At 36.9% G+C, this 25188-nt stretch overlaps 2 protein-coding genes across 7 annotated transcripts in view; both read left to right on the top strand.

Moving 5' to 3' along the window:
• Positions 1 to 5974, top strand: part of pld2 (phospholipase D2) — a 78135-nt gene extending 72161 nt beyond the window's left edge. For both annotated transcript variants that reach the window (XM_049475192.1, XM_049475187.1), the window contains exon 25: positions 1728 to 5974. In XM_049475192.1, the coding sequence (XP_049331149.1) occupies positions 1728 to 1952 (225 nt within the window). In that variant the 3' untranslated portion in view covers positions 1953 to 5974. The remainder of the gene's footprint in view (positions 1 to 1727) is intronic.
• Positions 5975 to 7841: 1867 nt separating this feature from the next.
• Positions 7842 to 25188, top strand: part of mink1 (misshapen-like kinase 1) — an 83474-nt gene continuing 66127 nt past the window's right edge. For 4 of the 5 annotated variants that reach the window (XM_022678590.2, XM_022678584.2, XM_022678578.2 and 1 more), the window contains exon 1: positions 7842 to 9302. In XM_022678590.2, coding sequence (XP_022534311.1) covers positions 9246 to 9302 — 57 coding nt within the window. In that variant the 5' untranslated portion in view covers positions 7842 to 9245. The remainder of the gene's footprint in view (positions 9303 to 25188) is intronic. The other variant, XM_049475110.1, reaches the window with a different exon arrangement.

Here is a 25188-nt window from a genome sequence, read left to right as displayed (position 1 = left end):
TTGAAAGACTATATTGAATTTGTTCCAAACATTACCCAAAGGGCTAGAGAATGGCTTCTAAAGCAGCTTTTTAAAATTTCAGCATAAGACAACTTACACTCTGGACGGTAGTGCTGCTAGAATCTAAACAGTAGTTTGCTTACATGTAGTTCACCTGTAAATGAGCAGTTCTTATGCAATAGTTTTTTTTTGTCAGCAGTTTATTTATTTAATTATTTTAATTTATTTATTTACTGGATCCCCATTAGCTTGGGCAGATGCCCTGCTATTCTTCCTGGGGTCCTGCTGACAATAATAACAATGATAACAATAATAATAACAATAACAACTACAACAGTAAAACACAATGCCTATAGGAATAACAATAAATAATTCTATCAACGTTATATCAAGTCCACTTACAAAGGCTTAAACAAGGAAAGAACAAAAGAACACACCATATATAAAAAATAGACATTGTCACAGATGATGTAGAATAATACATGAATGCCAAACTAAGTTATGTCACTTTAATAGTACTGAACACAATCTTACTTAGTGAGTTATATGTTAACCATTTAGATTTTATTGTATAAGTATTGTATATTATTGTAAATCCCCCCAAAACAAACTTTTATAAGAAAAGGATTTAAAAATACATTATCTCAAATCAGATTTGCTCATATCGTTATGATTTTCCGTTTCCTTATTTTTTTTTCGTGCTGCATAATATATCCACTCCTTGACAGGTTGTCAGTGTGGACAGCTAGTCAGTGTTCTTCTCTGGGCTAGAGGGGTATAAAGCTCCCTCAGTATTGAGCTGTGGAGTAAAGGAAATGTATTTTCTGGCATGATGTTGCTTCAGTTAGTACTTAATTTAGTCACTCTCTCACTGCAAAATGCAATCAAATCCTCAGCAGCTTAACAGCAATGCTTCAAAATTTGATATAAACCTTCCCTGGAAAGCAGGCTAAAAGCAGGATAAACTCTCTTTTAATACTTTTCAAATTAGAAGTCCACAACAGAAGAGTCCACAACAGTTTCAGAATCAGTTTCTCTGATTTTGGTATTTAGAGGTATATGTTTGATCAAAATAATCATTGTTGTTTTTATTCTATAAACTACGGACAACATGTCTCCCAAATTCCAAATAAAAATACTGTCCTTTAGAGCATTTATTTGCAGAAAATGAGAAATAACAAAAAAGATGCAGAGCTTTCAGACCTCAAATAATGCAAAGAAAACAAGTTAATATTCATAAAGTTTTAAGAGTTAAGAAATCAATATTAGTTTTTTTTTTAAATCACAGTTTTCATGCATCTTGGCATTTTTTCCTCCACCAGTCTTACACACTGCTTTTGGATAACTTTATGCCACTCCTGGTGCAAAAATTCAAGCAGTTCAGCTTGGTTTGATGGCTTGTGATCATCCATCTCCCACTTGATTATATTTCAGAGGTTTTTAATTTGATAAAATCAAAAAAATTGATTAAAATAAATTATATAAAATAATTTGGTAAAATAAGAAGTGCTGTATATATATATCTGTCCATATACATATATCTCTGCATCCTTAATACTATAATGTAAATGCTGCATTTTTTTTTTTATTTTTGTTGTGCATCAATTATGTATTTTCTTTCTGCCCAATTTAGTTTTCAGTAAGGAGAAAACATTTAATCTAACGTAGACTTTTTTCCTGAACTATCATTTTAATCATTTATTCTGTGCTGTGCTTCTTTCCGGCAGGTGTTCAGGTGTCTTCCGCTGGACTCGATCCGTAACATGCGTGAGCTGCAGGAGCATGTGAGCGTCCCCAACCTCGCCCAGATGGACCCAGAGAAGGCCAGCCGTGAGCTTCAGGCCATCAGGGGCATTCTTGTCCACTTCCCCCTGCACTTTTTGTGCGAGGAAATCTTGCTCCCGCCGCCCGGCACCAAAGAGAGAATGGTCCCTCTGGAAGTGTGGACGTAGTGGGGCCTGGACCAGGGAGGTTATGGTGTGATAAGCAGACACGGATTAAAGAAAACAATCTGAACCCATAAACACTCATTATCTGCCCTCTACTGAGTGAACTGGAAGCGGTGGGTTCAGTGTGATAACGGACCAAAACGCCTGTGCTAATGTGATAGAGTGTATGGGTTAGTGGTTGGAGAGAGATTAGTCTAACCACATGGAAGTGTGCTACAGCATGTACTCGGCCATTTCCTATCTGCTCTAGAAAGCTAGGAATGTAAATCTCTGATCTTACGTCAGATTACATTAGATTAAATTACTATTATGACTCTTTAGAGAACCATTTGGTGCAGCATGAAATTTTACCAAGGTTCAGTTCAGATTCTTTAGGCAACAGTTCAGTTCTAGATCAGGATTGGAATTCTTTAGGAAATCCTTTAGGGTTTAAGGACACTATGATTTGATTAATTTACTCTTATAGAAATTATTCTGTTTGTCATGAGATCTAAGATTTTGGTAACTCAAATATAATAGGTCACTTAGATACCTAGATCTTAGATGTTACACTGACACAATTCGATTAGTTTGAAAATCTTTAAGAAATTATTCAATACATAATGAATTCAGCATCTTTTCACCAGAATATGATTTTGATTCTTCCAAACACAGTTTGATGTGTCACAAAATCTCACATTTATCTATTTAGATTAACATTAATTCTGGTTCTTTTGGAAACCAGAATTATCATTATATCACAAAATGGAACTGTGGCACAATTCAAGTGCTTTAGGAAATGATTCAGTTCATAATGGGAAGATTTTGCCAAATTAGGATTTTATTTCATTATGATTCTTTACTACACTATTCAGTAAATTATAATGTCATTTATACGTCATGAGATCTTGCACATCAGATGTTGCAATGACACAATTCTATTTAATTCATAGTCTTCATAAAATGAGTTGTTGCAGAACCGAACTTTTGGTTCTGATTATCCACTACACTATCATGATTTTAATCACGTTATGATTATGAATCTTTTGCAAATTCACTCAGTATATCAAAAAATCAATGTTATGATTGACAAGTAGATGACGCTATTTTTTAAAGAGATTTTTACTTAAAAAATAGCCGGAGAGTTTGTTTTTACCATAGAAAACAAGCACATACTTCACTAAATATTTTTCAAGACAAACATTCCAAAGCCTATGCATTTGAATCAGCACCTTCAGATTGAATGCATTGTAAAGCATTTTCACACCTTTAGTTGGATGGAGGCCATCCGGCACTTCACAAAGGAAGTGTGTGTTATCATGGTGCTTTTAGACGAAGGACTTGCAGCTGTGAGGGCCTTTTAAAATGGCTCAGTTAGAAGTTAGCAAGCTAATCTGCACTAGTCTCAGTTTGCTGTAGTTTTGTAAAATGGTGGATGGTGTGAAGTGTCTGTGTGCGCGCGTGTGTGTGTGTGTGTGTGTGTGTGTGTTTTTGAGAGGATTGAGGTGAGCACAGTTGAGTGTCTCCAATGAGACGAACAGAACGTACGTTTATTATTGCAAAGGCGCGTAGGTGGATGGCATTGCTTTCTCTGCCTCTTTCCCTATATCTCTTATTCTCCCTCTATCGCTCTCTCTCTCTCTCTCATTCTCTTTCTCTCTCTCTCTCTCTCTAGTGCTGCACCTCTCTGTGCAGTGCCAGCAAATCTGTCAGAACATTTGTGGTTGTTATGGTGACGGGTATAAAGAGCTGACGGGGTCGCGGCTGCCGCGAGAAAGCGAGTGAAAAAGAAAGAGAGAGAGAGGAAACGAGAGAGATGGAGAGGAAGTCTAGATAAACAGCGGCTTTGGGAGAAAGAGAAGAAATAGGAGGAAAGAGAATGTAATAAAATGTTATCAAATGCAGCGGTGAGAGGAGGATGAGGTGATGGTGGTGATGGTGATGATGGGGAGTAAAAAGTGGGGAATATTGGGCTCAGGGGTTCAGGTTGGGGGCGGGGCTGTTTTTTTTTGAGGGAGTGAATGTGAAATATTGAGAAAAAAGGGATTGAGGAGGGTGCCATTAGAAGAGGAGATTTTGGATGTTTATTTTTTTTGGGAGGGGGTGGTGGTGTGCATTAATCATTGTGCTCCTCCCCCTTCCGATGTCTCCATGGCAACCAAGTATTTATGGTTATGTAATACTTTTGTCAGTGGTCCAGAAGGTTCCACTTTCCGTTTTTAGTCGGTGGGAGAGGGGTGTAGGGGTGCTGATAGGGAAACAGAGAGCGTGTTTACATGTAGACAAATGATCATTATCATCAGGCCTATCAGATTTCGGCAGCAACACGACATGACTCAAGTGGTCATGAAAAAGCAAATTAGACACCTGGCTCTTGTCCAATTAATTGGGTTATTCAGAACATGTATACTGCACATGTGCAGAACTGTTCACAAAGCAGATTTATTTATCTACCGAACAACTGACAAATTACAGAATTACACTTACTGACACAAAATAACACACCAAGAAATAAATAAATAAGAGACCACCTAAAAATGATGAGTTTCTTTGATTTTACCAAGTTGAAAACATCTGGAATATAATCAAGAGGAAGGTGGATGATCACAAGCCATCAAACCAAGCTGAACTGCTTGACTTTTTGCACCAGGAGTGGCATAAAGTTATCCAAAAGTAGTGTGCAAGACTGGTGGAGGAGAACATGCAAAGATGCATGATAATTGTGAATAAATCACAATAAACCACAGTTATTCCACCAAATATTGATTTCTGAACTCTTAAAACTTTATGAATATGAATGTATTTTCTTTCCATTATTTGAGGTCTGAAAGTTCTACATCTTTTTTTGTTATTTCAGCCATTTCTCATTTTCTGCAAATAAATGCTCTAAATAACAGTATTTTTATTTGGAATTTGGGAGAAATGTTGTTTGTAGTTTATAAAATAAAGCAACAATGTTTATTTTACTATAACATATATCTATAAATAGCAAAATCAGGGAAACTGATTCAGAAATTAATTTAAATTAAATTAGTTTTGTTCCAGAATTGCATATATGTGAATAAAATATAAGAGTAAAAGGATTATTAGTTTATTGAGAAAAACTGTAGGAGGAAGCTTTAGGTACCCTTTTGGACTGCCTCTAACTTGAACATAGGATGAGATATGGTTGAGCATGGAGGCATACAGAACGCATGTAGCATCCTGCAGAACATTAGCCTGTTGCTGAAGCTGGCATCCCAGCTGCTTCCATAAACGCACAAAGTGTTGCAGTCTGGTAGAGACATTCCTTAAAAGTCTCTACTGTGTGTGGGCCAGCATTATCCTGCTGAAATCACCTCTTGTGGCAAAGCCCAATGTCTAAACTGACCACAGCTGTAATTATTTACATATCTGCCTGAGCAGCAGTCCAGGATGTTTTTAGTCCATGAGTTTATATGCAAATTGGAATTTGCAGTTAATATTTTTCTGGCAAGTGATTCTGTTAAATGTTAAATGACTGTTAAATTCAACATAAATTCAAGATGGACTGTTTTAACCTTGTTTGGCTGTAATAAAATGTATCAATTAAAAGCGAGGCTGCCCAGGCAATACTCAGGTTCTTCATGGTGGTATCTGTTTCACAGTTTAGTAGTTACATGCTTTGAATTTATTAAATTGTATGTAAATTGTAGCCTAATTGCCATAGATTTTATAATTATAAACCACTTATAGGTAATGTATAGAAAGCTTTAAAATAATTAAATTAACCCAATCTAAACAACTGCACTACTATTGAAAAAAACACTAAGCTAAAAGAACTTAAATATGTCTAAGCAATGATCAATGTAGAAGCTCTACAAATAATAAGACGAATGATTAAATGTTTAAATGTTGACATTAAAAATATGCAAGTTCACTGACACAAAACTTTTAATAATAGTTTAAATAGATATACAGCTGATTTTAGTCCATTTGTGCTATCACCAATATCAATGCATTTTGCCCCACACTGGATATATGACTGTATATACCATATATTTGTCCAAATAAATGCATTAAGCTACTGTAAATTGTACCAATTGCTTTTAATTTCAGAATAAACAGTGAATGAGCAGATGCCCCAGTGGTTTTGTTCATATATTCGGCTGCAAAAATGACTAATATATTGTTTTAGAGACAAACAGATTATGATTGTGTAAAATTATTGCTAAAAAGATTTTGCTGAGATTATTTAGTACATGTAAACACACTCGCTGTTGGAAAAAAACAGCATATGCAGCTGTGCCAGTGCCTCTGTTAACAGCAGCAAACACAGCTTTTAAAAACAACTTTAAACTGCTTATGTAATGCTGTACTGCTATTATGGGTCCTTAAGGGTGAAGCCACTTCACAGCTGAGCTTTTCTTTTTCTTTTTTTGGGGGAATAAGCATTCACCTGCATGCACCTGTTTTTAGCTAGCAGGCAAAACACACACACTCACACACACACACACACAAGCTCTATTACATTCCAGCCACATTAGGCAATCTGTTGGTTTGAGACTTTTTTGAGAACCATTTAGTATGCTCATGTTCAGATTATTTGTAGTTTCTGTACAGGGTATTGTTTACCAGTTTGAATAGGAAGGCTTAGTGCTGTAATTGTAATATTAAATATGAACTTTTTTATATTTTATATTTGATCATTGGATATACACTATATAAAATTACAACACAGTCTGACCGTCAATATACTATGTATACAATACTAAAACGGAAAAAAAACTTTCATTTTTCAGTATTTAGTGTTCCCATCTTTTGCTTTTATTACAACCTCATTTATTTTCAGACAACTTTCAGACAAGTTTTTTTCTAATCTAAAACTTTTCCACACAAAGTTCAAATATATATGCACCTATAACAGTTTACATGATTTGTACAATTGTATGAAGTACTACTTTTAGTCAATGCTTTTGTTGTTTTTTTTTCTTCTGTGTAGTTCTTCTAATTGTTTAAAGAACACTACTTGTTATTAAGTGATAACTAAAGTGGGTTATTCACATACTCAATCTCACAATGTCAGTCATAAATAAAGACTTGAAAAGTTAAAATGTTTGAGTGTTTCTGTGTCTGAATATTATAACCACTTTAAGTGTCAAGCTACAAATTATATTATATTTGTGTGTGTATACAGAGAATTGTTTATTAAAATAATAATAAAAAAAAGTTATTAAATCAATAAAAGAGTTTGTAAAATGGAGGGACCAATTCATTAAGCTAAGGGAAGGGAAAGGGAAACAATTTATTAAAATGAGTAAATGGTTTCTTAAACTGAGGGAATGATTTGTTAAATTGAAGGAATGGTTTATTAAACTGAAAAAAACTATTTATTAAACTGAGGTAACACAATTTTAAACTGAAGGAATTGTTTATCAAACTGGGGGAACATTTATTTTAGATGAACGAATGTTTTTTTTTTTAAACTGAGTGAACAATTTAAGTAACTGAAGGAATTGTTTGTCAATCTGAGGGAACAATTTATTAAACTAAGGGAACAATTTATGAAACTGAGGGAATGATTTGTTAAACAGAAGGAATGTTTTATCAACTTGAGGAAATGATTTGTTAAACTAAATGAAATGCTTTATCAAACTGAGGGAATTCATTGTTAAACTGAGCTAACAATGTATTAAACTGGTTGAATTGTTTATCAAACTGAGAAAACAATTTATAAAACTGATGAAATTATTTATTAAACTTAATTAATTGTTAGACTGAGCTAACAATTTATTATTGTATCTATAAGGCTCTACGTTCTCATTTCACCCACCTGTGTGTCTGTCTGCTACAGTTTCCAGCCACAGCAGGTAGTTTGGCCCTGTTCTGGTACCGTAGCGCTTCCTTCTCCCGGCTGAGAGAGAGAGAAAGAGGTGGGGAATAAAAGGAAAGCAGAAAAAAGAGAAGGAAGGAGTGAAAGAGTGTTGTGTGTTCTTGCAGAGGAGAGACGTCATAGCGCTGGAAAAACAGGACCGTACCAAAACACGACCAGGGAGAGAGAGGGAGAAGTTGCTGCTTTTGTGGAGGCGCCAGAACTGCGCCTGATCCTCCTTCACCTACAGAGATTTATCTAGCTGAAGTTAGGAGCTGGACGCATTTAAATCCGCCTAGTTAGCGAGGGTTAGCTAGCGCTACATGTTTTAAACGACACGCTTCGTGCTCAGACGAGCCTGGTTTTCTGGAGAGGAAGGGTTCAAGTTGAAAACCCCGTTTGAAAACACCGTTTGACGTTTTTTAACTGGGCTGGACGGAGTGAAAGTTTGTGTTGTTTGAGGAGAACACAGTGAACATTTCAGCGCTGCAGACTGGGCTAAACGATTAATGCAGGTTATCGTTTTTTTTTGAGGGAAATGTTGGATCCTAAGTGTTTAGGTGTGTGTGTTTAATAAGCCTGAGTGTGTGTTGCGTGGGCAGGACAGACGCGAGGCGGTTCGGCTGATGCAGCGCCGTGTTGTTTATTAGCTGTAGCTCGGTTCGTCCGTTGGGCTAGCGCTAGCTTTAGCCTGCGCCTCAGACTCGGCGCTGAGAGAGAGGAATAAAAAGGGGGATTTGGAGGAGTTTAGAGACTATAACACGCCTGCCGCTGCACATATCGGCCTTTTTCCCTTCTGCTCTTTTTTCTCTGTGCCTGTTTTTTTTTATCTGGTGAGGTGCAGCAGAGCGGGGGGGCTTGCCAAAATGAGTGGTGAGGAGGAGCGCAGCACAGGAGCAGTGATCGGATCTCCAGCGAGGAGTGACCGTTGGAGCTAATGTATTAGTAGTTAGTGTAATGCAGCGCAGTCTGAGGAGGATTAACAGCGCTGGATAGCAAACTTGCTAACTAAAATTAGCTTTTTATCGCGTAACTAGCTAGTAAACTAATCAAGCTAGCTCTGTTTGACAGCTCGGGGAACAGTCTCATCAGCTGGCCTTCAGAGACTTCAAAACAAACCCAACAAACAGTTAACTTAACTAGCGAACAGAATACAGAGCTGTAGTTAACCAGGTTAGCTAAGCTAACTATTTCTGTCGAGCCTTATAACTAGCTAGCAAGCTAACCAACTGGTTAATCTGACCTAGCGATAGTTAACTAGCGAGCTGAATATCGTCCACTGTAGCTGTCAAGCCGAGCCAGATGGGACGTCTTAAGTTTTTCTAAACCGCCTCTCCCGTTTTCGCCTCAACGCTGAATCAAGGGGAGAAGTCACGAAGAGGATCTTCAGCTTGTGGGAATATATCACTCACCATCTAGCTAGTAATCTAACTAGTTAATCTACGTGTTTTTGTACTGGACACGGACTTTACAAACTTGGCTGAACCATGTCTGAAAACGCGCCCACACGGAGTTTGGACGAAATCGACTTGGCCGCACTGAGGGTAAGTTAACGCTAATCACTTCTCTAACTATAATTAGTTATATAACGTTACTTATCTTAAGTGATACAGCTAACTAACAGTCGGTTAACTTTTAGCTATATCTAGTAACGTTAGCTAAGCTAGCTAACGAACTACCTGCACGCCACACCTGTACGAAACACCTGAGAGTGACTGCTGGCTGAATCTCTCAAGCCAACACATTCAGAATAAGCGAATAATTAACCTAGACATGAACGTGACAGTTAAATGACTATAACCTAAACAGGTTTCTGCCTCTTTTTCGCCAGTAAAATTGACTTAATAGGTTATTGAAGCATGTTAGTTAACGCTAGGTGTGTACGAGCGCCACTTTTCCTCAGTGCTTGTTTTCTATTGAGTTTTTATTATGGCTGGGCCTGAACACTTGCCTCAGGGTTATCAGGCCTAACACAGGGCGCATATATCTGTGTGTCTCGTTGTAAGAATCTTTCTTTCTTTCTTTCTTTTTTTTCTTTTTAAATGATTTAAATTTTTGATTGAACTACTTCTATGGTATGTCTATCCAAGTCAAGATACTTATCTAAGCCCCATTCATACGAATCCTATTACTAGCCCATGCCTCTCAGCATCACTAGGCAGCCAGCAAGCAGTTCACTAGCTAGTTATTAGTTAACAGTCGGTTAACTTTTAGCTAGGGCGATGTGTCTCGGTGTGTGAGATTTTCATCTATCTATCTATCTATCTATCTATCTATCTATCTATCTATCTATCTATCTATCTATCTATCTATCTATCTATCTATCTATCTATCTATCTAGATAGATAGATAGATAGATAGATAGATAGATAGATAGATAGATACCTGCATGCCACACCTGAGAGTGACTGATGGCTGTCTCTCAAGCAAACATCTTAAGAATGGCAGTAGTTAGTATAAAAAAAAATACAGTAATGATAATAATAAAGAATACTACAGTTGTCTGAATTGTGATGCACGATGTGGTCGTGACAGCTGTAACCTAACCAGGTTTCTGCGCTCTTTTTCGCCTGTAAAGCTATCATGTTTTTTGCCTGTTAGTTAATCTAGCTGTGCAGGAGCGCCACTTGGCCTTAGTGCTTGTGCTTTGAGTTTTATTATGGCTGGGCCTGAACACTTGCCTTAGGGTTAGCAGGCCTCTAGATTCATGCATTTATGGATTCATGAAAAAGGCCTAATCCATGGCTCATGAGGGATCTGTGTGTCTGAATATGTAAGAATTCCTTTCTTTTGTTAAAAAATGATTTATTTATAATGGTATTGGCTAAAGTTTGTGTACCAAAAACACCCTTAAATCAACATCACATGGCCATTTTACAACCTTACTAGCTACCTTGGAAGACTCATATCATTGCTGTCTAATAAAAGACATGTATCTCCAAGGCTGCAACTTAACCTTCAATGGAAGTATCTGTAAAGAGTGTAAAGACTGTAATTCAGGTCATTTTGGAGAATATATATCAGTCCATTCATCAAGAAATGTGACGCAGAGTGAAGGACAGTTCAAACTATGTAGCAAACTACTTGTTTTTCATTGGTCAGTGACAATGCACATTATAGCCCCTTAACATACAAAAATGAACATGTACATTTTAAGTTTTGCATTGGTATCAATGTTAAGCAATACATTCCCTAGAGGGTTAAAAGTCTAAAGTTTCAGATGAGAACAAACATGGCGATAGTATACCACTACTTCTAGGAAAGCTATTCTGTTCCGCCCATATCCGTATGCTTTTAGAAATTTGTTTTTAATGCAGATAAAATAAACACAGGATACAGAAAGAAGGCTCTGTAATATTTAACACTGAGCAAAACAAGCGTCTGCGGTTTAACCAAGTGACTTCTTGTGACTTTAAGACCGACTTGTGTAAATGAGCTTTTTCTGATTGGCAGGACAAATTGTCTTGAGCCACATTTAATACTGAAGCACTTCGGTGTTGAAAATATTAAACTGTACAATTTTAATTATCTAACAACATCCATGTACAACATCAAACTTAAAAAAAAGTGAAAGTTATTTTTTATTTGGTATTGGCTCTTTAATGTCTTAGTATTTTGGCCACTGTTGATTTTGTTTAGGCTTGTGCATGCTGCACTGCAGCCAAGCATTCCAGCTCCTGAACAGCTTCTCATCAGCTGATTTTAGTTTGTTTCTCTTGTGGTTACTGGGTACACCGTGCACTCTTAGAAACTCCAGCAGAATGTCTCTGTGTTTTTTGGCAGATTGTAAGTGGTTGCAAATCGTCAAATTATGGTTGTTGCAATTCCGGGGAAATTTCTGTTTCCGTATCTGTCTGTCTGTATGATGTCTTTTAAAGTAACTTGCGTACTGCTATTAATGTTACACAGAGGTATTGGGTATTTTTTAGTATTAGTGATTTGAAAGAAACAGTTGTTGAAGTCTAATCCTGGTCAACACATCTGGATCCAGATCTTTACTTGCTGTACACAAAATAAACTTCTTAAAACATCTAACTGATGGTTCCACCATTTCTAGACAGTTCACTGTATAGCTAATGCTACATGCTAATGCTACATGCAATGATTCATGAGTAAACCATTCTGAACAAAGCTCAGATGAGCCTACTTTTATAATAGTAGAAGAATGCACAAATAAATACAATTGTAATGTTAAATGTAAATATATAAGAATTTTAAATTCCTGCACATTGGATATGGAACGTCTCATCCTTCTAGCACTTGCTATCAGGATGATCAGGATGCTCAGGATGCACTTGCTAACAGTCGCTCAAACTGTTACAATTCAAATGGCCATGCCATGAGCATGTTGGCCTGTGTTCAAAGTCTTTTACAAGATAACACCTCACTACTCATGACCAATTCACCTACTAATTCATGTTGTGTTGCATGAGCCTAAGAAGTACATTTTATCCTAAACATAGTCATGTTTCCTTGGCTTTCTTGTAATTACTGAATAATACGATTTAGAATGAAATGAGCCATGGTTTGACCTAGATTATAATACACTAACACTAAACAATCTTTGTGTTTCATTAGTGAAAGTGTGGTTTTCATCTGGTTAACATAGCGGTGGGTTACAAAAAATAGCTACCCACAGGTTAACACTCTGAAAAATGGATACTTTTATAACAACTTGCTGGATATTGGTATTAAAAATGTAATAAATATTGGTCCTTTTTATTATATTTTTGGCTTTTTTTTTGCTGATCAGTATAACACAACAACATTCTGAGCTTTGGTCTGAATTCAAGAATGAAAGGCCTGCAGAGGAGGGAGTGGTGACACTGAATAAATGCATTTAGTGTAGTCATATCACATTAGGCTCTGTTATCAGCGGGGAATTTCCTACTTATTATTTCCTAAATATGATACTATTCAGTGGACTCTGGACTGCAGTGAAGCCTTGGGCTGTATTTATGTCAGACCTGTTCATGTTTACGTACCAAAACAATGTAATGTAAGTGTGTGTAATAGTATGTGTATTTATTCTAAACCAACACAGTATGGTCCTTGTGGTTCAGTGCAAGTAAAAGATATACGATAATCTGTATAGAAAGACAATAAAGAACAAAGTTTCATAATAGCGAGTTTAGCTTGGAACAGTTAGGAAGCAAGCTGTTAGAACATTAGACACATGCCATGCTAAGCTGAGCTCAAGCTGATTGGTGTCTGACTATGGTGAGTTCTTTCAAATCACCAAGAGTCAAATTTTTAGAAGGTTTTGGCTTTAACTTTGAGATAGAAAGTTTACATGGAGAGTCTCTATGACCGAGCTGATCACTTATTCACAAATTAGGAATTACAGCTGCTCTGCACGAGCCTCCTCAGTCAAAGGACAATACATTGTGTAGCTCACCCACAGCTACAGACCCTCATTAAAGCCAGTGCTGATATTTTCCCCATATACAGTATGTACTGGGATAATTTATGTGGTATTGAGAGGGGTGTGCCGTTAATTTACTTCGATTCCCCCAAAAGACTACAAGTTTTAACAGAAAAGTGAGCTTGATTCAGGGGATGCATCCCTACTTTTGTGGTGTGTTTTTTCCACTTTTTAACCCATTGTAGATAATTGTGCAGTTTTCCCACAATGGGTTAAAAAGTGGACAGATTATTGTGCACTTTTTAACCCATTGTGGGAAAACTGCACAGAGAATTGTGGGTAACTGAGGGCTGAAAGAGATACAGCAGTTACATTCTTACAATCACTGAGCATTCCTCAGTTTGGAACAGACTTCTACAAAGTAGCAGCAGACAGATTATGCCTACCTTGGTTGCAGCCTAGGCTTTGGGTACAAGAGTACAAATCAGATTTCTACACTGGCTTTATTGGGATTCTGCAGCCAAGAGTGAGTTATACATTGTCGCCTGTTGGATCAAATGAGAAACCGTGCTGTCCTGTCTTCTTGCCAAGTGCTGCAAATATGGAGCATGTGATCTGATCGTCTCTCAGGATTGGCTACATTATCACCCAAATACTGAAATTAAGCTGTTGCAGATACATAGCAGATTGTTCATTTAATTTCTAGTTTATTTGTTTATTGGTAACTTCGTAACAGGATCTGCATAGTATGAATGGTTGTATGAATGATTGTATGAATGAATGTATGTATATATGAATGAATGAATGAATGAATGAAGTGGTATTAAAAATTCATTTTATGAATCTAAAAGAAACTCACACAATATTTTGAGTTGAATTGAACAGAAAACATGTACCTTTAACAAACTGTTAAAAATGATATATTCAACATTTTATACACTGCACATTGGACACAATATAGCAGAACATCGTCATATTGCCCAGCCCTCTCTCTGTCACTTACAAAAACAAACATGCTGTTTAGTTTCTCTGCATTAGTTAATACACACAAACGTTAACTCAGGCCTTTAGAAGGAACACGGGACCTGAATGTATCCAGGATTTTAGAGTAGAAAAGGTGTACGGTCAGTTCCCCTGTGTGATCACATTCATTTGGATATGAAGGTCCACACCCCCTGAACCAGGATCAGCTTTCAGAAATATGATCCAGCTTCCAAATCCCAGCTAAGCCAGTCAGCTAATCGTCAGTATGTATGTGTATGTGTGTGTTCTTTGACTGTGCTGTGGGCTTCCCCATGACACAGCTGAGCCAGTGGGACGAGTTCAGAGCAACCAGGAAAACCTGTTGGATTGATTGTTTTGGTTTTTTTTTGTTGTTTTTTTTGACGTGGAACGTAGATCAGATTGAGATCTGCCACTGTAATTCTTCATTATTAGACCACTTAGTTAAGCAGGTCTAATTCTGCTTTGGACTAATTTGTTTTAAAATATGCTGTTGGACAGTTTACAGTTTATTAGAAATACTGGACTCATTTTTATTTTGAGACTGTATAAAGCAAATATAAAAAACTCTAGGAATACTCTAGGAAATCTTCAAGATGTGTAATATTTTGCAGTAGTACATGATCAGTTTGAATGGACAAAAATGTACAGAATTATAACTGCTTTTCTAGACTCATTCAGACAGTGTATGTGTCTGCATGTGTGTGTTTATATATCTCATAACATTTGTGTGCATAGCAGCGAGTGTGTTTTTATCTAGGGCGATCTATCAAAAAGCTCCAGTGAATCATCCCTCTCAAAGCTCTTTCTTTTTCTTTCTTTGTCTCAAGAATTATATGGTACAGGCCATAGAGTGTTGCTGAGTTATTGATCACAGGGTTGTGGATAGGGATGCATCGGAATGAGGCTGAAACCAAACAAAATGAAACATTTGGCCAAGGCCAAACATATTAACAAATTAAATAGCTTAATTGTAATTTTTTTCTTGCTTTTTAAAACGTAAAAAGTATTATTAAACACTTATAATGTCTAATCATGACATTACTTCAACAGTGCAATTCAAATCATGAATTTACCTCAACAGTGCTGTTTGGGTTTTATATTAATCTTAACAGAGCATTTTTTGTCATAAATTTACCTCAGCAGTGCTACTCAAGACACATGGGAGTGAAATTTACTCAGAAAAAAGCATCCAGTCTTTTGGTAAACAAACAAATGCTAAAGCTGAATTAGCCACCTCAGCTAACATTACTATCCTAGCCCTGTACAGCTTGCATCTTTCAGCTGATAAACAGACAGTTTGTGTAGAGATAGAGTAGACTGATGCAGATCATAAAAATTATGCTGAATGCTTTATATTATTTTTAATTAAATGAGCAAAGTGTAAAAAAATAGCTTAAACCTGGTGTTTGTTAGTTGCCAGCTCCCTGCTGGCTCCCCATACTTGTATACAGTAGTTGAGTTGATTCCTGTTTGTAGGTTTAATACTTTGGTCCACCAAACTGCTACTTTTGAGGTCCTGATCCAATAACTGTGTGTTTTCCAGACAGTATGTATAAATAATGGTAACCATTTTGTTGTCAGTTTAAGACCATTATATGACATTGATAGAATGATAACAGCATACTAATGAAATTACTTCTTTTTAAACACCACTCAACACTAATATTGTAATATAAAATTAATGAATAATTTAAATTAAAAATTTAAATATCATGCATAAATAAAACAGATCAAATTTAAGAAGCTCATTCATATTAATGAACTTTCCTTGCTAAGTAAACACAGTGGGCACTATTGAGGTCATGCCCATTTATTGTAAGATCTAGTTATTTTGACAGGCCTACCTTGTGCAAGGCCTTAACCCTCTCTGTGCCATTGCAGGGTGCAGTAGCATGGCTGGCCCTGTGCTCTGACCTTGGCTTTGTTATTTTAATCAGGAATAATCTGATTTGTTACATGTTTGGATGTAATTCATAACAATAACTACTAAGTGTCATTATTGAAACTGCTGCTAATGCAACGCCTCTAGACAGCTATACAGTCTTGGAGGAGAGCACTAACTAATCACTAACCAGTTCTTCTACATCAGCAACGAACACCAGGTAGCATTGTAGCACTGAGTGAAGATGGAGAGGGTCCAGTTGTGCTCTCTGGGGCTTCTTGCAGTAAAAGACTGTGGTATCACAGAAACAGAAAAGCTAAATGGGGCTTAAGCTTGCAAATCTGTGCCACTCTAGAGAGGGCCATGATTAATTGGAATAAAAATAAATTGCTCAGGAGCAGAATGTAATGTCTGCATGTGGCAGTGAACACACACTCACACTCTTGTGATTAGGACAATTAGAGCACACACAGATAGGCTGGGTAATGATTTTTGACAGTATGTTGTCCTAAAAATAATGGTCATTTTAAGACTATTCTGATATGATAGTAGATAGAGATGGACTGATCAGTGTTTTTGGGGCCGATAATAATAATAATAATAATAATAATAATAATAATAATAATAATAATAATAATAATAATAAATAATAATTGATAATTAATAATAAATAATAATTATGCTAAATTTGCAGTGAGATTTTTAAACATACATTACATTTGAAAAGTCATTCACCTTAAAGTAAACACAATGGGCAATATTGAAGTCAAATCCATATATTGCATGTTATGTTGATGGTACAATTAGACCTACATCCAGAGCAGGGAACAGTGGTCTCAGTACCCAGAGAGCAATTGGGGTTTAAACGCCAGTCCTGAGACCTTAACAGTATGGAGCTTTGAAAAAATGTACTCAATACAATATAGGACAAAAGTATTTGGACATCTGCTTGTTGGTTTTTTTTTTTTTTTTTTTTTTTATCAAGGGCATAAACAAAAAAAAATCTCTCTTCACTCTTCCCTTACTTTTCTCTCTCTCTGTCTTTCACCCGCCCTCCCCTCCATGCTGTAAGTATTTCTGGGGTGCATTAGTACAGTGTGTAATACGCCACAGCTCTGCGGCCGGTGTAATTCTTCAGAGAGAGAGAGAGAGAGAGCTTTGAGAGGGATGATTCACTTGAGCTCTTTGTTTGATAGATCACCCTACGTAAAACCTGATCGCTGCTATGAACACAAATGTTATGAGTGTTATGAGCTTTATAAACACACACACACACACTGTCTGTCTAAAGAAGTTAACCCACTGTTTTACAGGGCTCCATTGAGGTCTTAACTTTATGAAAGAGGCATCTTGCCTACAGGCAGAAACAGAATGAAGAAACAACAGCAAGTAATCAACAGCAAGCATCTCTACTGGTGTTATCATTGCTTTGATTAATTATCTTGCAGTACTCTTTTCAGGGTATTTTGTGATTATCATATGTTTTCAGGACACTAAAGAAGCGTTGCATAAAAAGACAGATTAGAGCAATTACAAAGAGCCTGCAAACAACTGCTACCAGTGTAAAGTTCCAGTGCTTCTGCCATATTTATTCTGCTACAGAATCATTGCTGCTACTACTTAAAAATGTATGAAATGTTGTGAAATACAATTACAAAACTCTGCAGAGGGATTTTAATTTGAAACAAGATTACACAGAGAAAGCGAGACAGACTTTTGGTAAGCAAACATATTGCTGAAGGCTGAGTTAGCTTAGCCAACTTTACTATCTTAGTCCTGTACAGCTTGTATCTTTCAGCTAGAAAACAGTTAGTTTCTGAAGAGGTAGTAAACAAATAGCAGGCGAAAAGTGATTCCGAACAGTTTATTTCATTAAATTTATGTGAGTTGAACATACAAATGAACTTGAAGCTAATGTTTGTTGGTTGGGGTTAGAGACAAACATGTTTATGCTTGTACTGTCAGATTTGTATTTGTTTTAGATGTGTCTTGAGTTACACTTGAGTTTTAATGTGAATTGGCCTTATTATAATCCTGATACTCAAGATGCAAGAAGTGATCAGATGTAAACATTGACATTATTATAATTTGGTCTCTCAGGCCTCTTTTAACAGTACAGTTTGCTGCACTCCAGGCTGAGGTGACATGTATGTCTCAATTTCGAGATTTGAGATTTGTGCAACACAGTGAGCACTGGGATGCTTGTCTGGAGTGCTTTTTTTTACCCTAATGGAACAGTTTTTTTAACCTGAATAAAAAGAAGAATTTCATGCTAAGATAAGTTTAATGTGTCTGCCATATGCTGTCACAGGGATTTGAACTGCATAGAACTGAAAATTAGAAACTATTTAGGTTTAAAGTTTGTATTTCTGGCAGAATAGGCTTCAGTACCTTGTATTCCTGTTTTTGAGAGGGAGGAACATGGAAGATAATGTGTGGAAAATAGGACCAAAGATGCTTAAAACTATAGTTTTAGTTTATTGTAGTGTAGTTTTGCACACTTTTGCATTTTAAAAGGTCTTCACTCAGTTCACAATGCAATGCAATGCAGGCTAGAGACAAGCCTACATTGCATTTAGAATGTTGCCACAAGAGCTAGTACAGTGAAGTTCAGTAAAGACTGACCAAGCTGTTAACCTTAGCCATGCTAACCTGCTAAAACAGCACTAATGGGCTGTGGCAAGTCAACAATGCTAACTCCAGGCAATGCTGACTGACAAATCTTGATCAAAATCAGAAGTTATCATAAAAAAAACGAAAATGTGTCAAATATATATTGTTACACTCCTAACAAAAATATATCACTTTCTAGAACAAACTCAGAGCAATGAAATGGCCCCAAGTAAATTCTGAAGTTACATGGTTTCTGTTCTTTATTAGGACTTACAAAGGTTGAAACAGTAGTACAACATACTGTTGGAGTATTGTGTTATTGCAACAAAAGTTCAGGAGTTTTTGAAACAGGTTCTTTGTTTATGCCATATGGTAGCCTGTATGAGGTAACAGGTTCGCACCATATGTTAGAATCAGGCATGGAAGCAAACGCACAAAAAAACAAAACGCACAAAACACACTTTTTCCACATGAGATGACTAAGCTATCATCTGAATTAGTGAGAGTAGCATTACAGTACCCTCAATGACTAATAAATTAACCTCAGATGTCTGCAAAACTCCATAGATATGTAGCAGATATATAAATAATTACAGGTGTGGTCTGATTACACACTTTGGTAAACACAAAGGTAATTTTACAAAGGTAATATTGCTTTTTCTAGTGCTTATAAAAATGCTCTCATTGGCTACTAGGGTGCCTCTTGGTGAGAGATTGTTGATGGGTAGACATTGGTGTAATTTGTGATGTGCTCAAAGACATTTCACCCAGTTAGCAGACTTTGAGAGGGGCTGTATCATTGGACTTTGAGAAGCAACATGGTCACTTTGAAGAATTGCTTGCCTTCTTGGTTGTTCATCAGTCAGCCACTGTTGTTTCATTTGCAGTGTTATGTGAACGAGAACATGCTACAAACTGGAACCGTGTTCTTTAGTGACAAATTAAGTTTCAGTATAGGAGTATGGAGGCCTTGTGGTCAGAGCTTCTTCCTGTCTTTGCTGTGGCATGACACACACTGCCCAACTGCTGGTGTGAGGATCTGGGCCATTGCACATGACAGTTATTTCGCTGTGATATTTTACTCACTTAACTATACCATTATTGCATTTCCATACAAATTTAATTACATTTTATAAGTACTCCCTCTTTTTATCAATTAATGTATATAGACACTGATCTGTTCACAGTAAAAGACCCACATCAACACAAAGAGCCGATTAGTTTTCAAGTTACACTGTGAGGGGAGATCTGGAGATTTGTGGTGTTTGTTTTTTATTATTAAGCTATGAAAAGGGTTTTATTTGATTTTTTTATTGCGTGGATGAGCAATGTGTCGTCAATATTGGTATAAATGTTTTAAGCAAGATATTAGTAATGTAACAATACATCGATCTGTATCGATGCATCAATCAAAACTGTAAGCAGTCCGATACTTCGATTTGACGTAAAAACATAGATGCATTTGTTTTTTATGCGCATTTAAACATTATTTGCATGATTCCTCTCTGTGCTATGCTCCACCCAAACTGTAGGTGGCAGCACGCTGCTTATTGCCAAGCACATTGTTGAGAGTAACACGATGCAAGAGCCGTCTGTCTGCAAGTCACCCGAGCACATGCAACCAAGAAAATGACAGTCTCCTGTGGTATACAAATCATGGGTGTGGAAGTACTTAAGTTTCAGTAAATAAAGCAGACAGCCAGACAGACAAACAGACAAGACATTTGCCATTTGCAAGGACTGTAAGTGTTAATTAAGACCTGGCTAAGAAATACTTGTGCATTCCAAGTACTATTGTACCTTCTGAACGTGTTTTTAGCACTTCAGAAGATATTGTTCGTTCTGAACGCAGTGCTATCTCTCTCCTGAACGTGTTAGTCAGCTGATTTTTCTAAACACTGAAAGTCTTTATTTGCTATAGAGAATAAACACTGTAGTTATTGAACATTTATCGTTTTGTTAACTAAAATAATCAGTATATCGCATAGTAATGAATCTTCTGATTTACACCCCTACAAGAGATCAAAAATGATCACATTGTAATATATTGCAGTGTCTATGCAGGCTACCATCTGAGTGTGATTTATTGCCAAAATCATTGCACATGGATGACGTGTGTGGAAATGGTTTGGACTCCGGATGGGTAACACTACTCACAGTTAAAGGAACAGCATGACTATTTTATCTCACCATCTCAAACAACACAATCCTGTTCAGTTTACTGAGTCAATAAAATACTCCTAGAGACAGAGTCATCTGTTGACTATTTAAATATACCATGTTTATTTTATGGTGTTTTATCAACGAACACAGATCATGTAATATTTTTCATTGTTAAGATTTCATCATATCGTAAATCAGTAATTTTCTGAAACATATGGAGATGAGTTTGTAGTCATATCAACCAGCTGTATTGCCGGGTGTTTAGACTAGCCTGTCAGGATTTTGGAACAGCCTAGCACAATTAAATATTTTGCTAAGGCATGTTAATAATAACAATAATAATAATAATAATAATAATAATAATAATAATATCAAAAGTATTAAAAAATGTACAAATCACCCCATACACAGTAATTGTAAATAACTGAGGAACCTAGCCTGTAATTGCAGGCACAACTCTGTAATAGTTAACTTTGACTGGTAATAAAATACTTATATAAGGGACTGTTGGGCAAATTTAAAATAGTTAAACTGTGTAAAAGTTACCCATTGTGATTTACACGTTTAGCTTCTGCTTTGCTTTTCTGTTATCGTCACAAGGTGTAGTTTTGTGTAGTGCTGCAACTAATGATATTTTGTTAGCTGACTAATCTGTCGATTCTTTTTCCAATTAGTCGATTAGTCAATGATTGTTTCTGCCATGCCCTCTTTCTCCCTTGCTGTGGTTATGGCTTCTGTTTCCAGCTGTCTCTATTGCTTAAAAATGATAGAAACAGAAACAGGACATGTTGCTGTTGTGGGCTTGCGGTTATGCCCATAGTCGACAATGATTATTCAGAGTCGACATTTTCAATTATATTGATTAGTGTAGTGTAGTGTGTATAAAATGCAGCGTCATGCCCATAAGGAGGATAGTTGCCCTTAAATTTCACATTGTTGTTAAATGCTAACCGATAAATGCTAATTAGACAGCATGTACTATCATAGTGGACATGCATGTGAATAGATCACATCAATTGTATGTTTTAGTCGCATCCTATTTATTAAAGGAATTCTGATCATCAGTGAAATACTAACTGCATGAATAAAGCTATTAATTTATATAGAAACCTACAGTATGTCAGATTTCTGTTTCACACCAGGCATTATGGAGCGCTAATGTAAAAATGTGTTTGTGGAGCAGAACACGGTGCAGAAAAATGTTTTGCCTTTCTCCAAATAGAACATTCCACTCAGAAATGTGACTGTTAGAAAAATGCACTTATGTGGGGGACCATAACATTTTTTTAAGAAAATTCTGTGCATTTTGCAAAATGAGCATTTTAAATTCTTAAAATTGTACAGCTTTTTTAACTTCAATATTGAAGTAGTATTTGCAGCCCTATAAAGGTTTTGATAGTGTCCTTATTTACCTGTCTTTGGCACTACATGTTTGCTTTCTTGCATAAAATATATTGTAGAAGAGCTACCTTTGTTGCAGTATGATGGTAAACATTACATGTTTTTGTAATAGAGGTCCAGAGTTTTAGGGTATGTACAGTCATTTTACAAGCACTTTTGTCACCCAGAAATCTTAAACCATTAGATTTAAACCATTTAGATTTGCATGCTATTTTGTGAACTGTGGTGGTTTAGGAGTATTGCTATGGAACTGTAGTCTTGTTTGTCTCCTTTTCTCTCTTATTTTCTGCTCCTTGTAGAGAAATTACTTTTACCATTTGTCTGTCTTTCATCTTTGTCTCTCACTGTTCTCACCTTTGAATTCGACTGAAAAAAATGTTATTTCACCGATGTTGTGACTAGAAGATTAAGCCAGGTTTCTTTTCATTACGTTTTTATGTGTTTTGAGGTCCAAACCACCGTGGTAGATCAGTGACTGCTTCCCCATGCCATAAAAAACACTGTACTGTCTCTGCTGTCTACTGCTTTAAATGTGTCATGGGAAAATGCTGCAGGAATTTAGTAATGTGTTTTAATGTACTGTAGGCTTTATCAAAACTGCAATGTGACATTTTTTTCCTTGAATACAGACCAGCAGACATGAATGGCACCATCTGACTCTCTTCCTCTTTGCACTCTTTCCATCTCTGAAGCCCTGATTGAAGATCTCCAGCCTTCTGATGTCACGTTTCCCCACACACTACTTCTCCACACCTTCTCTCTCTCTTTCTCCCTCTATTTCTATCTTGCTCTCTCCTCTTCCCACTCACTGAGTAGGAGGCGGGCAACCCTGTCATCATTTTCGACTAATCACATTCTCTCGCTCTCTCGTCCTGTTTCTCTTCCTCTTATTTTGCTTCACGTTCTCTCTTACACTCGCATTTGTTTGATTTAAAGGTTTTAATCATGTTTTCCCTGTTTTACACTTAGTGGAAGTATTTATATATATTTTTTTACTTTCCAACTCCTCTTAATCATGTCTCGCTAATCTCCAAGCTGTAGCAGATTAGCCGTCTAGAAACCTGACGGTGGTGTCGAGTTCTTGCATCAGCTAGTTGTGGTTTTGTCTGTGTGTTTCTATGTTTTTTTCCCCCTGAATTTAAATGTAACCACACATCCTCTAAAGCAGTCTCTTCATGTTGTTTACTGTCAGAGGGAAGTGTGTGATCTCCTTTAAAAGAAGAAGGGGAAAGCCAATATGAAAGAGAAAAAAAGATGAGAGAACTAGGTGTGAGAGAGAGAGAGAGCGAGCTGTAGAGAGCAGCAGACCTGTCCACCCACTGAGCCATACCGAGGCCACGCTGGAGGAGTGTGTGTGTATTTGTGTGTTTTATTGCCGTTTTTAACCTGCTTCCTTGCCGTTCGCAGTTCTTGGCAGAATCTCACTGCCATGAACATACATGTGAACATAGTAGCAAAAGCATAGCATATCATGTGTGTTTTGACACACCGCTAGTGTGTTTTAACACTAGATATTCACTAGGGATGTACAGATATAGGAATTCTGAGCCTATGCTGAAGTTTTTCATGTACATGTCTACTGATGTTGATGCATAAACATAGTGTTTCAGTGTTTCCTCTAGGTTTTTTTTTTCCATGTGGCCATACATAAAAATACAGTAAAGTAAGACTGCATAACAAACTGTAAACTATTAATTTAGATCCATTTATACACATGGCATTTTACACATCAACAACTTTCTCGTTTACCCACTGCTTACAGATAGGGCTGTGACGATAATTTTATTACCGCAATACCGCGGTTATGGGACGTCACCGCGGTGATGAGCTCATTACCGTCATTACCGCATTTTTTTATGGCTGTCAAATCTGATTGACTGCGTTTTGAGCGGTAGTAAAATGCTCCATATAAGCACAACTGTGGTGAATTCAGTATTAATATGTCAAGTGTAAGTCCTACACTATAGGGCTGTGCAATATATCAAATATATTTTGATCGCGATAGATATTGGTGTCAAACGATCTCAAAATTCATAATATCGAATATAAAATTTTTTGTCATTTATCTGTGCTGCCGCTGCACTGGCGCGGCGGCGAATGGGTTAAGCAAAACGCGGTGCGTGGTACTCATTGAGGCCAGAACAGCTCTGGAGTCTCCTGCTCACTTCGTCTCCATTGAGGCTGCTGAAGAGAGTGAAGATTAGCAGCACTAATATTGGCTCGGAAATGGAAGCTACAGGGCAGGCTCAGTAAGTTGAGAAAAAAGGAAGAAAAAGACTCAGAACAGAAGAGAATCATCTGCAAGTTTTGCCGGAAAGTGGTGTCTGCACCTCTCGCCAACACATCAAACTAATTCACCCACCTCAAGGTAAACCATAGAGCCATGTAAGGTGTTCCGTGGTCACATTTTGAGAAAGTAAAATATATTAATTCATTGTCTGGCTGTTGGCTGTTCTGCGTGAGCACCGCGGAGAACGCGCGGCATTGCGCCTCAGTCTTGGGAAAAATAGTAAGGTTGGTTGAAGTGTAGTTCAAACAGCAAAGCAATGATATAAAACTATAACCACCATCTTTACTGAAATGTTGTTATCTGACCAAGTCTGAGGTAAAATGCGCTGCGCCTTGTCTCTTTCACAGCACGCGGAACTGAGTTCAGAACCGCTACAAATATAACCATATAAAACTCAGTTCAGATAAATAAACTTCAGATGAGTAAGGACACGTAAAGTGAAACAAAAATTGTCAAACATAAAGGACAGGTTTCTATTATTTTAAAATGGAACTAATGTCTTTTTTTTGGTCGGTTGTCTCTTGCAAGCCGATTTCTTAACGTCACGACATTTTAATCAACATATTATATGACACGGGTCCCGTCAGGATATCTTGCGGCACAGACAGAACTGAATTGTTATTGGCGGGAACAGGAATTTAATCAATCCAGAGGATGTGGGAGCACATTAATAAATAGTTAAGAAAATTGTAATAATCACGCAGTGATTCT

Source organism: Astyanax mexicanus, chromosome 1 (genome assembly GCF_023375975.1).
Source record: "Astyanax mexicanus isolate ESR-SI-001 chromosome 1, AstMex3_surface, whole genome shotgun sequence".
Lineage (NCBI taxonomy): Eukaryota > Metazoa > Chordata > Actinopteri > Characiformes > Acestrorhamphidae > Astyanax > Astyanax mexicanus.
The sequence above is the reverse complement of the archived record's forward strand: the minus strand, read 5'-3'. Positions and strand labels throughout refer to the sequence as shown.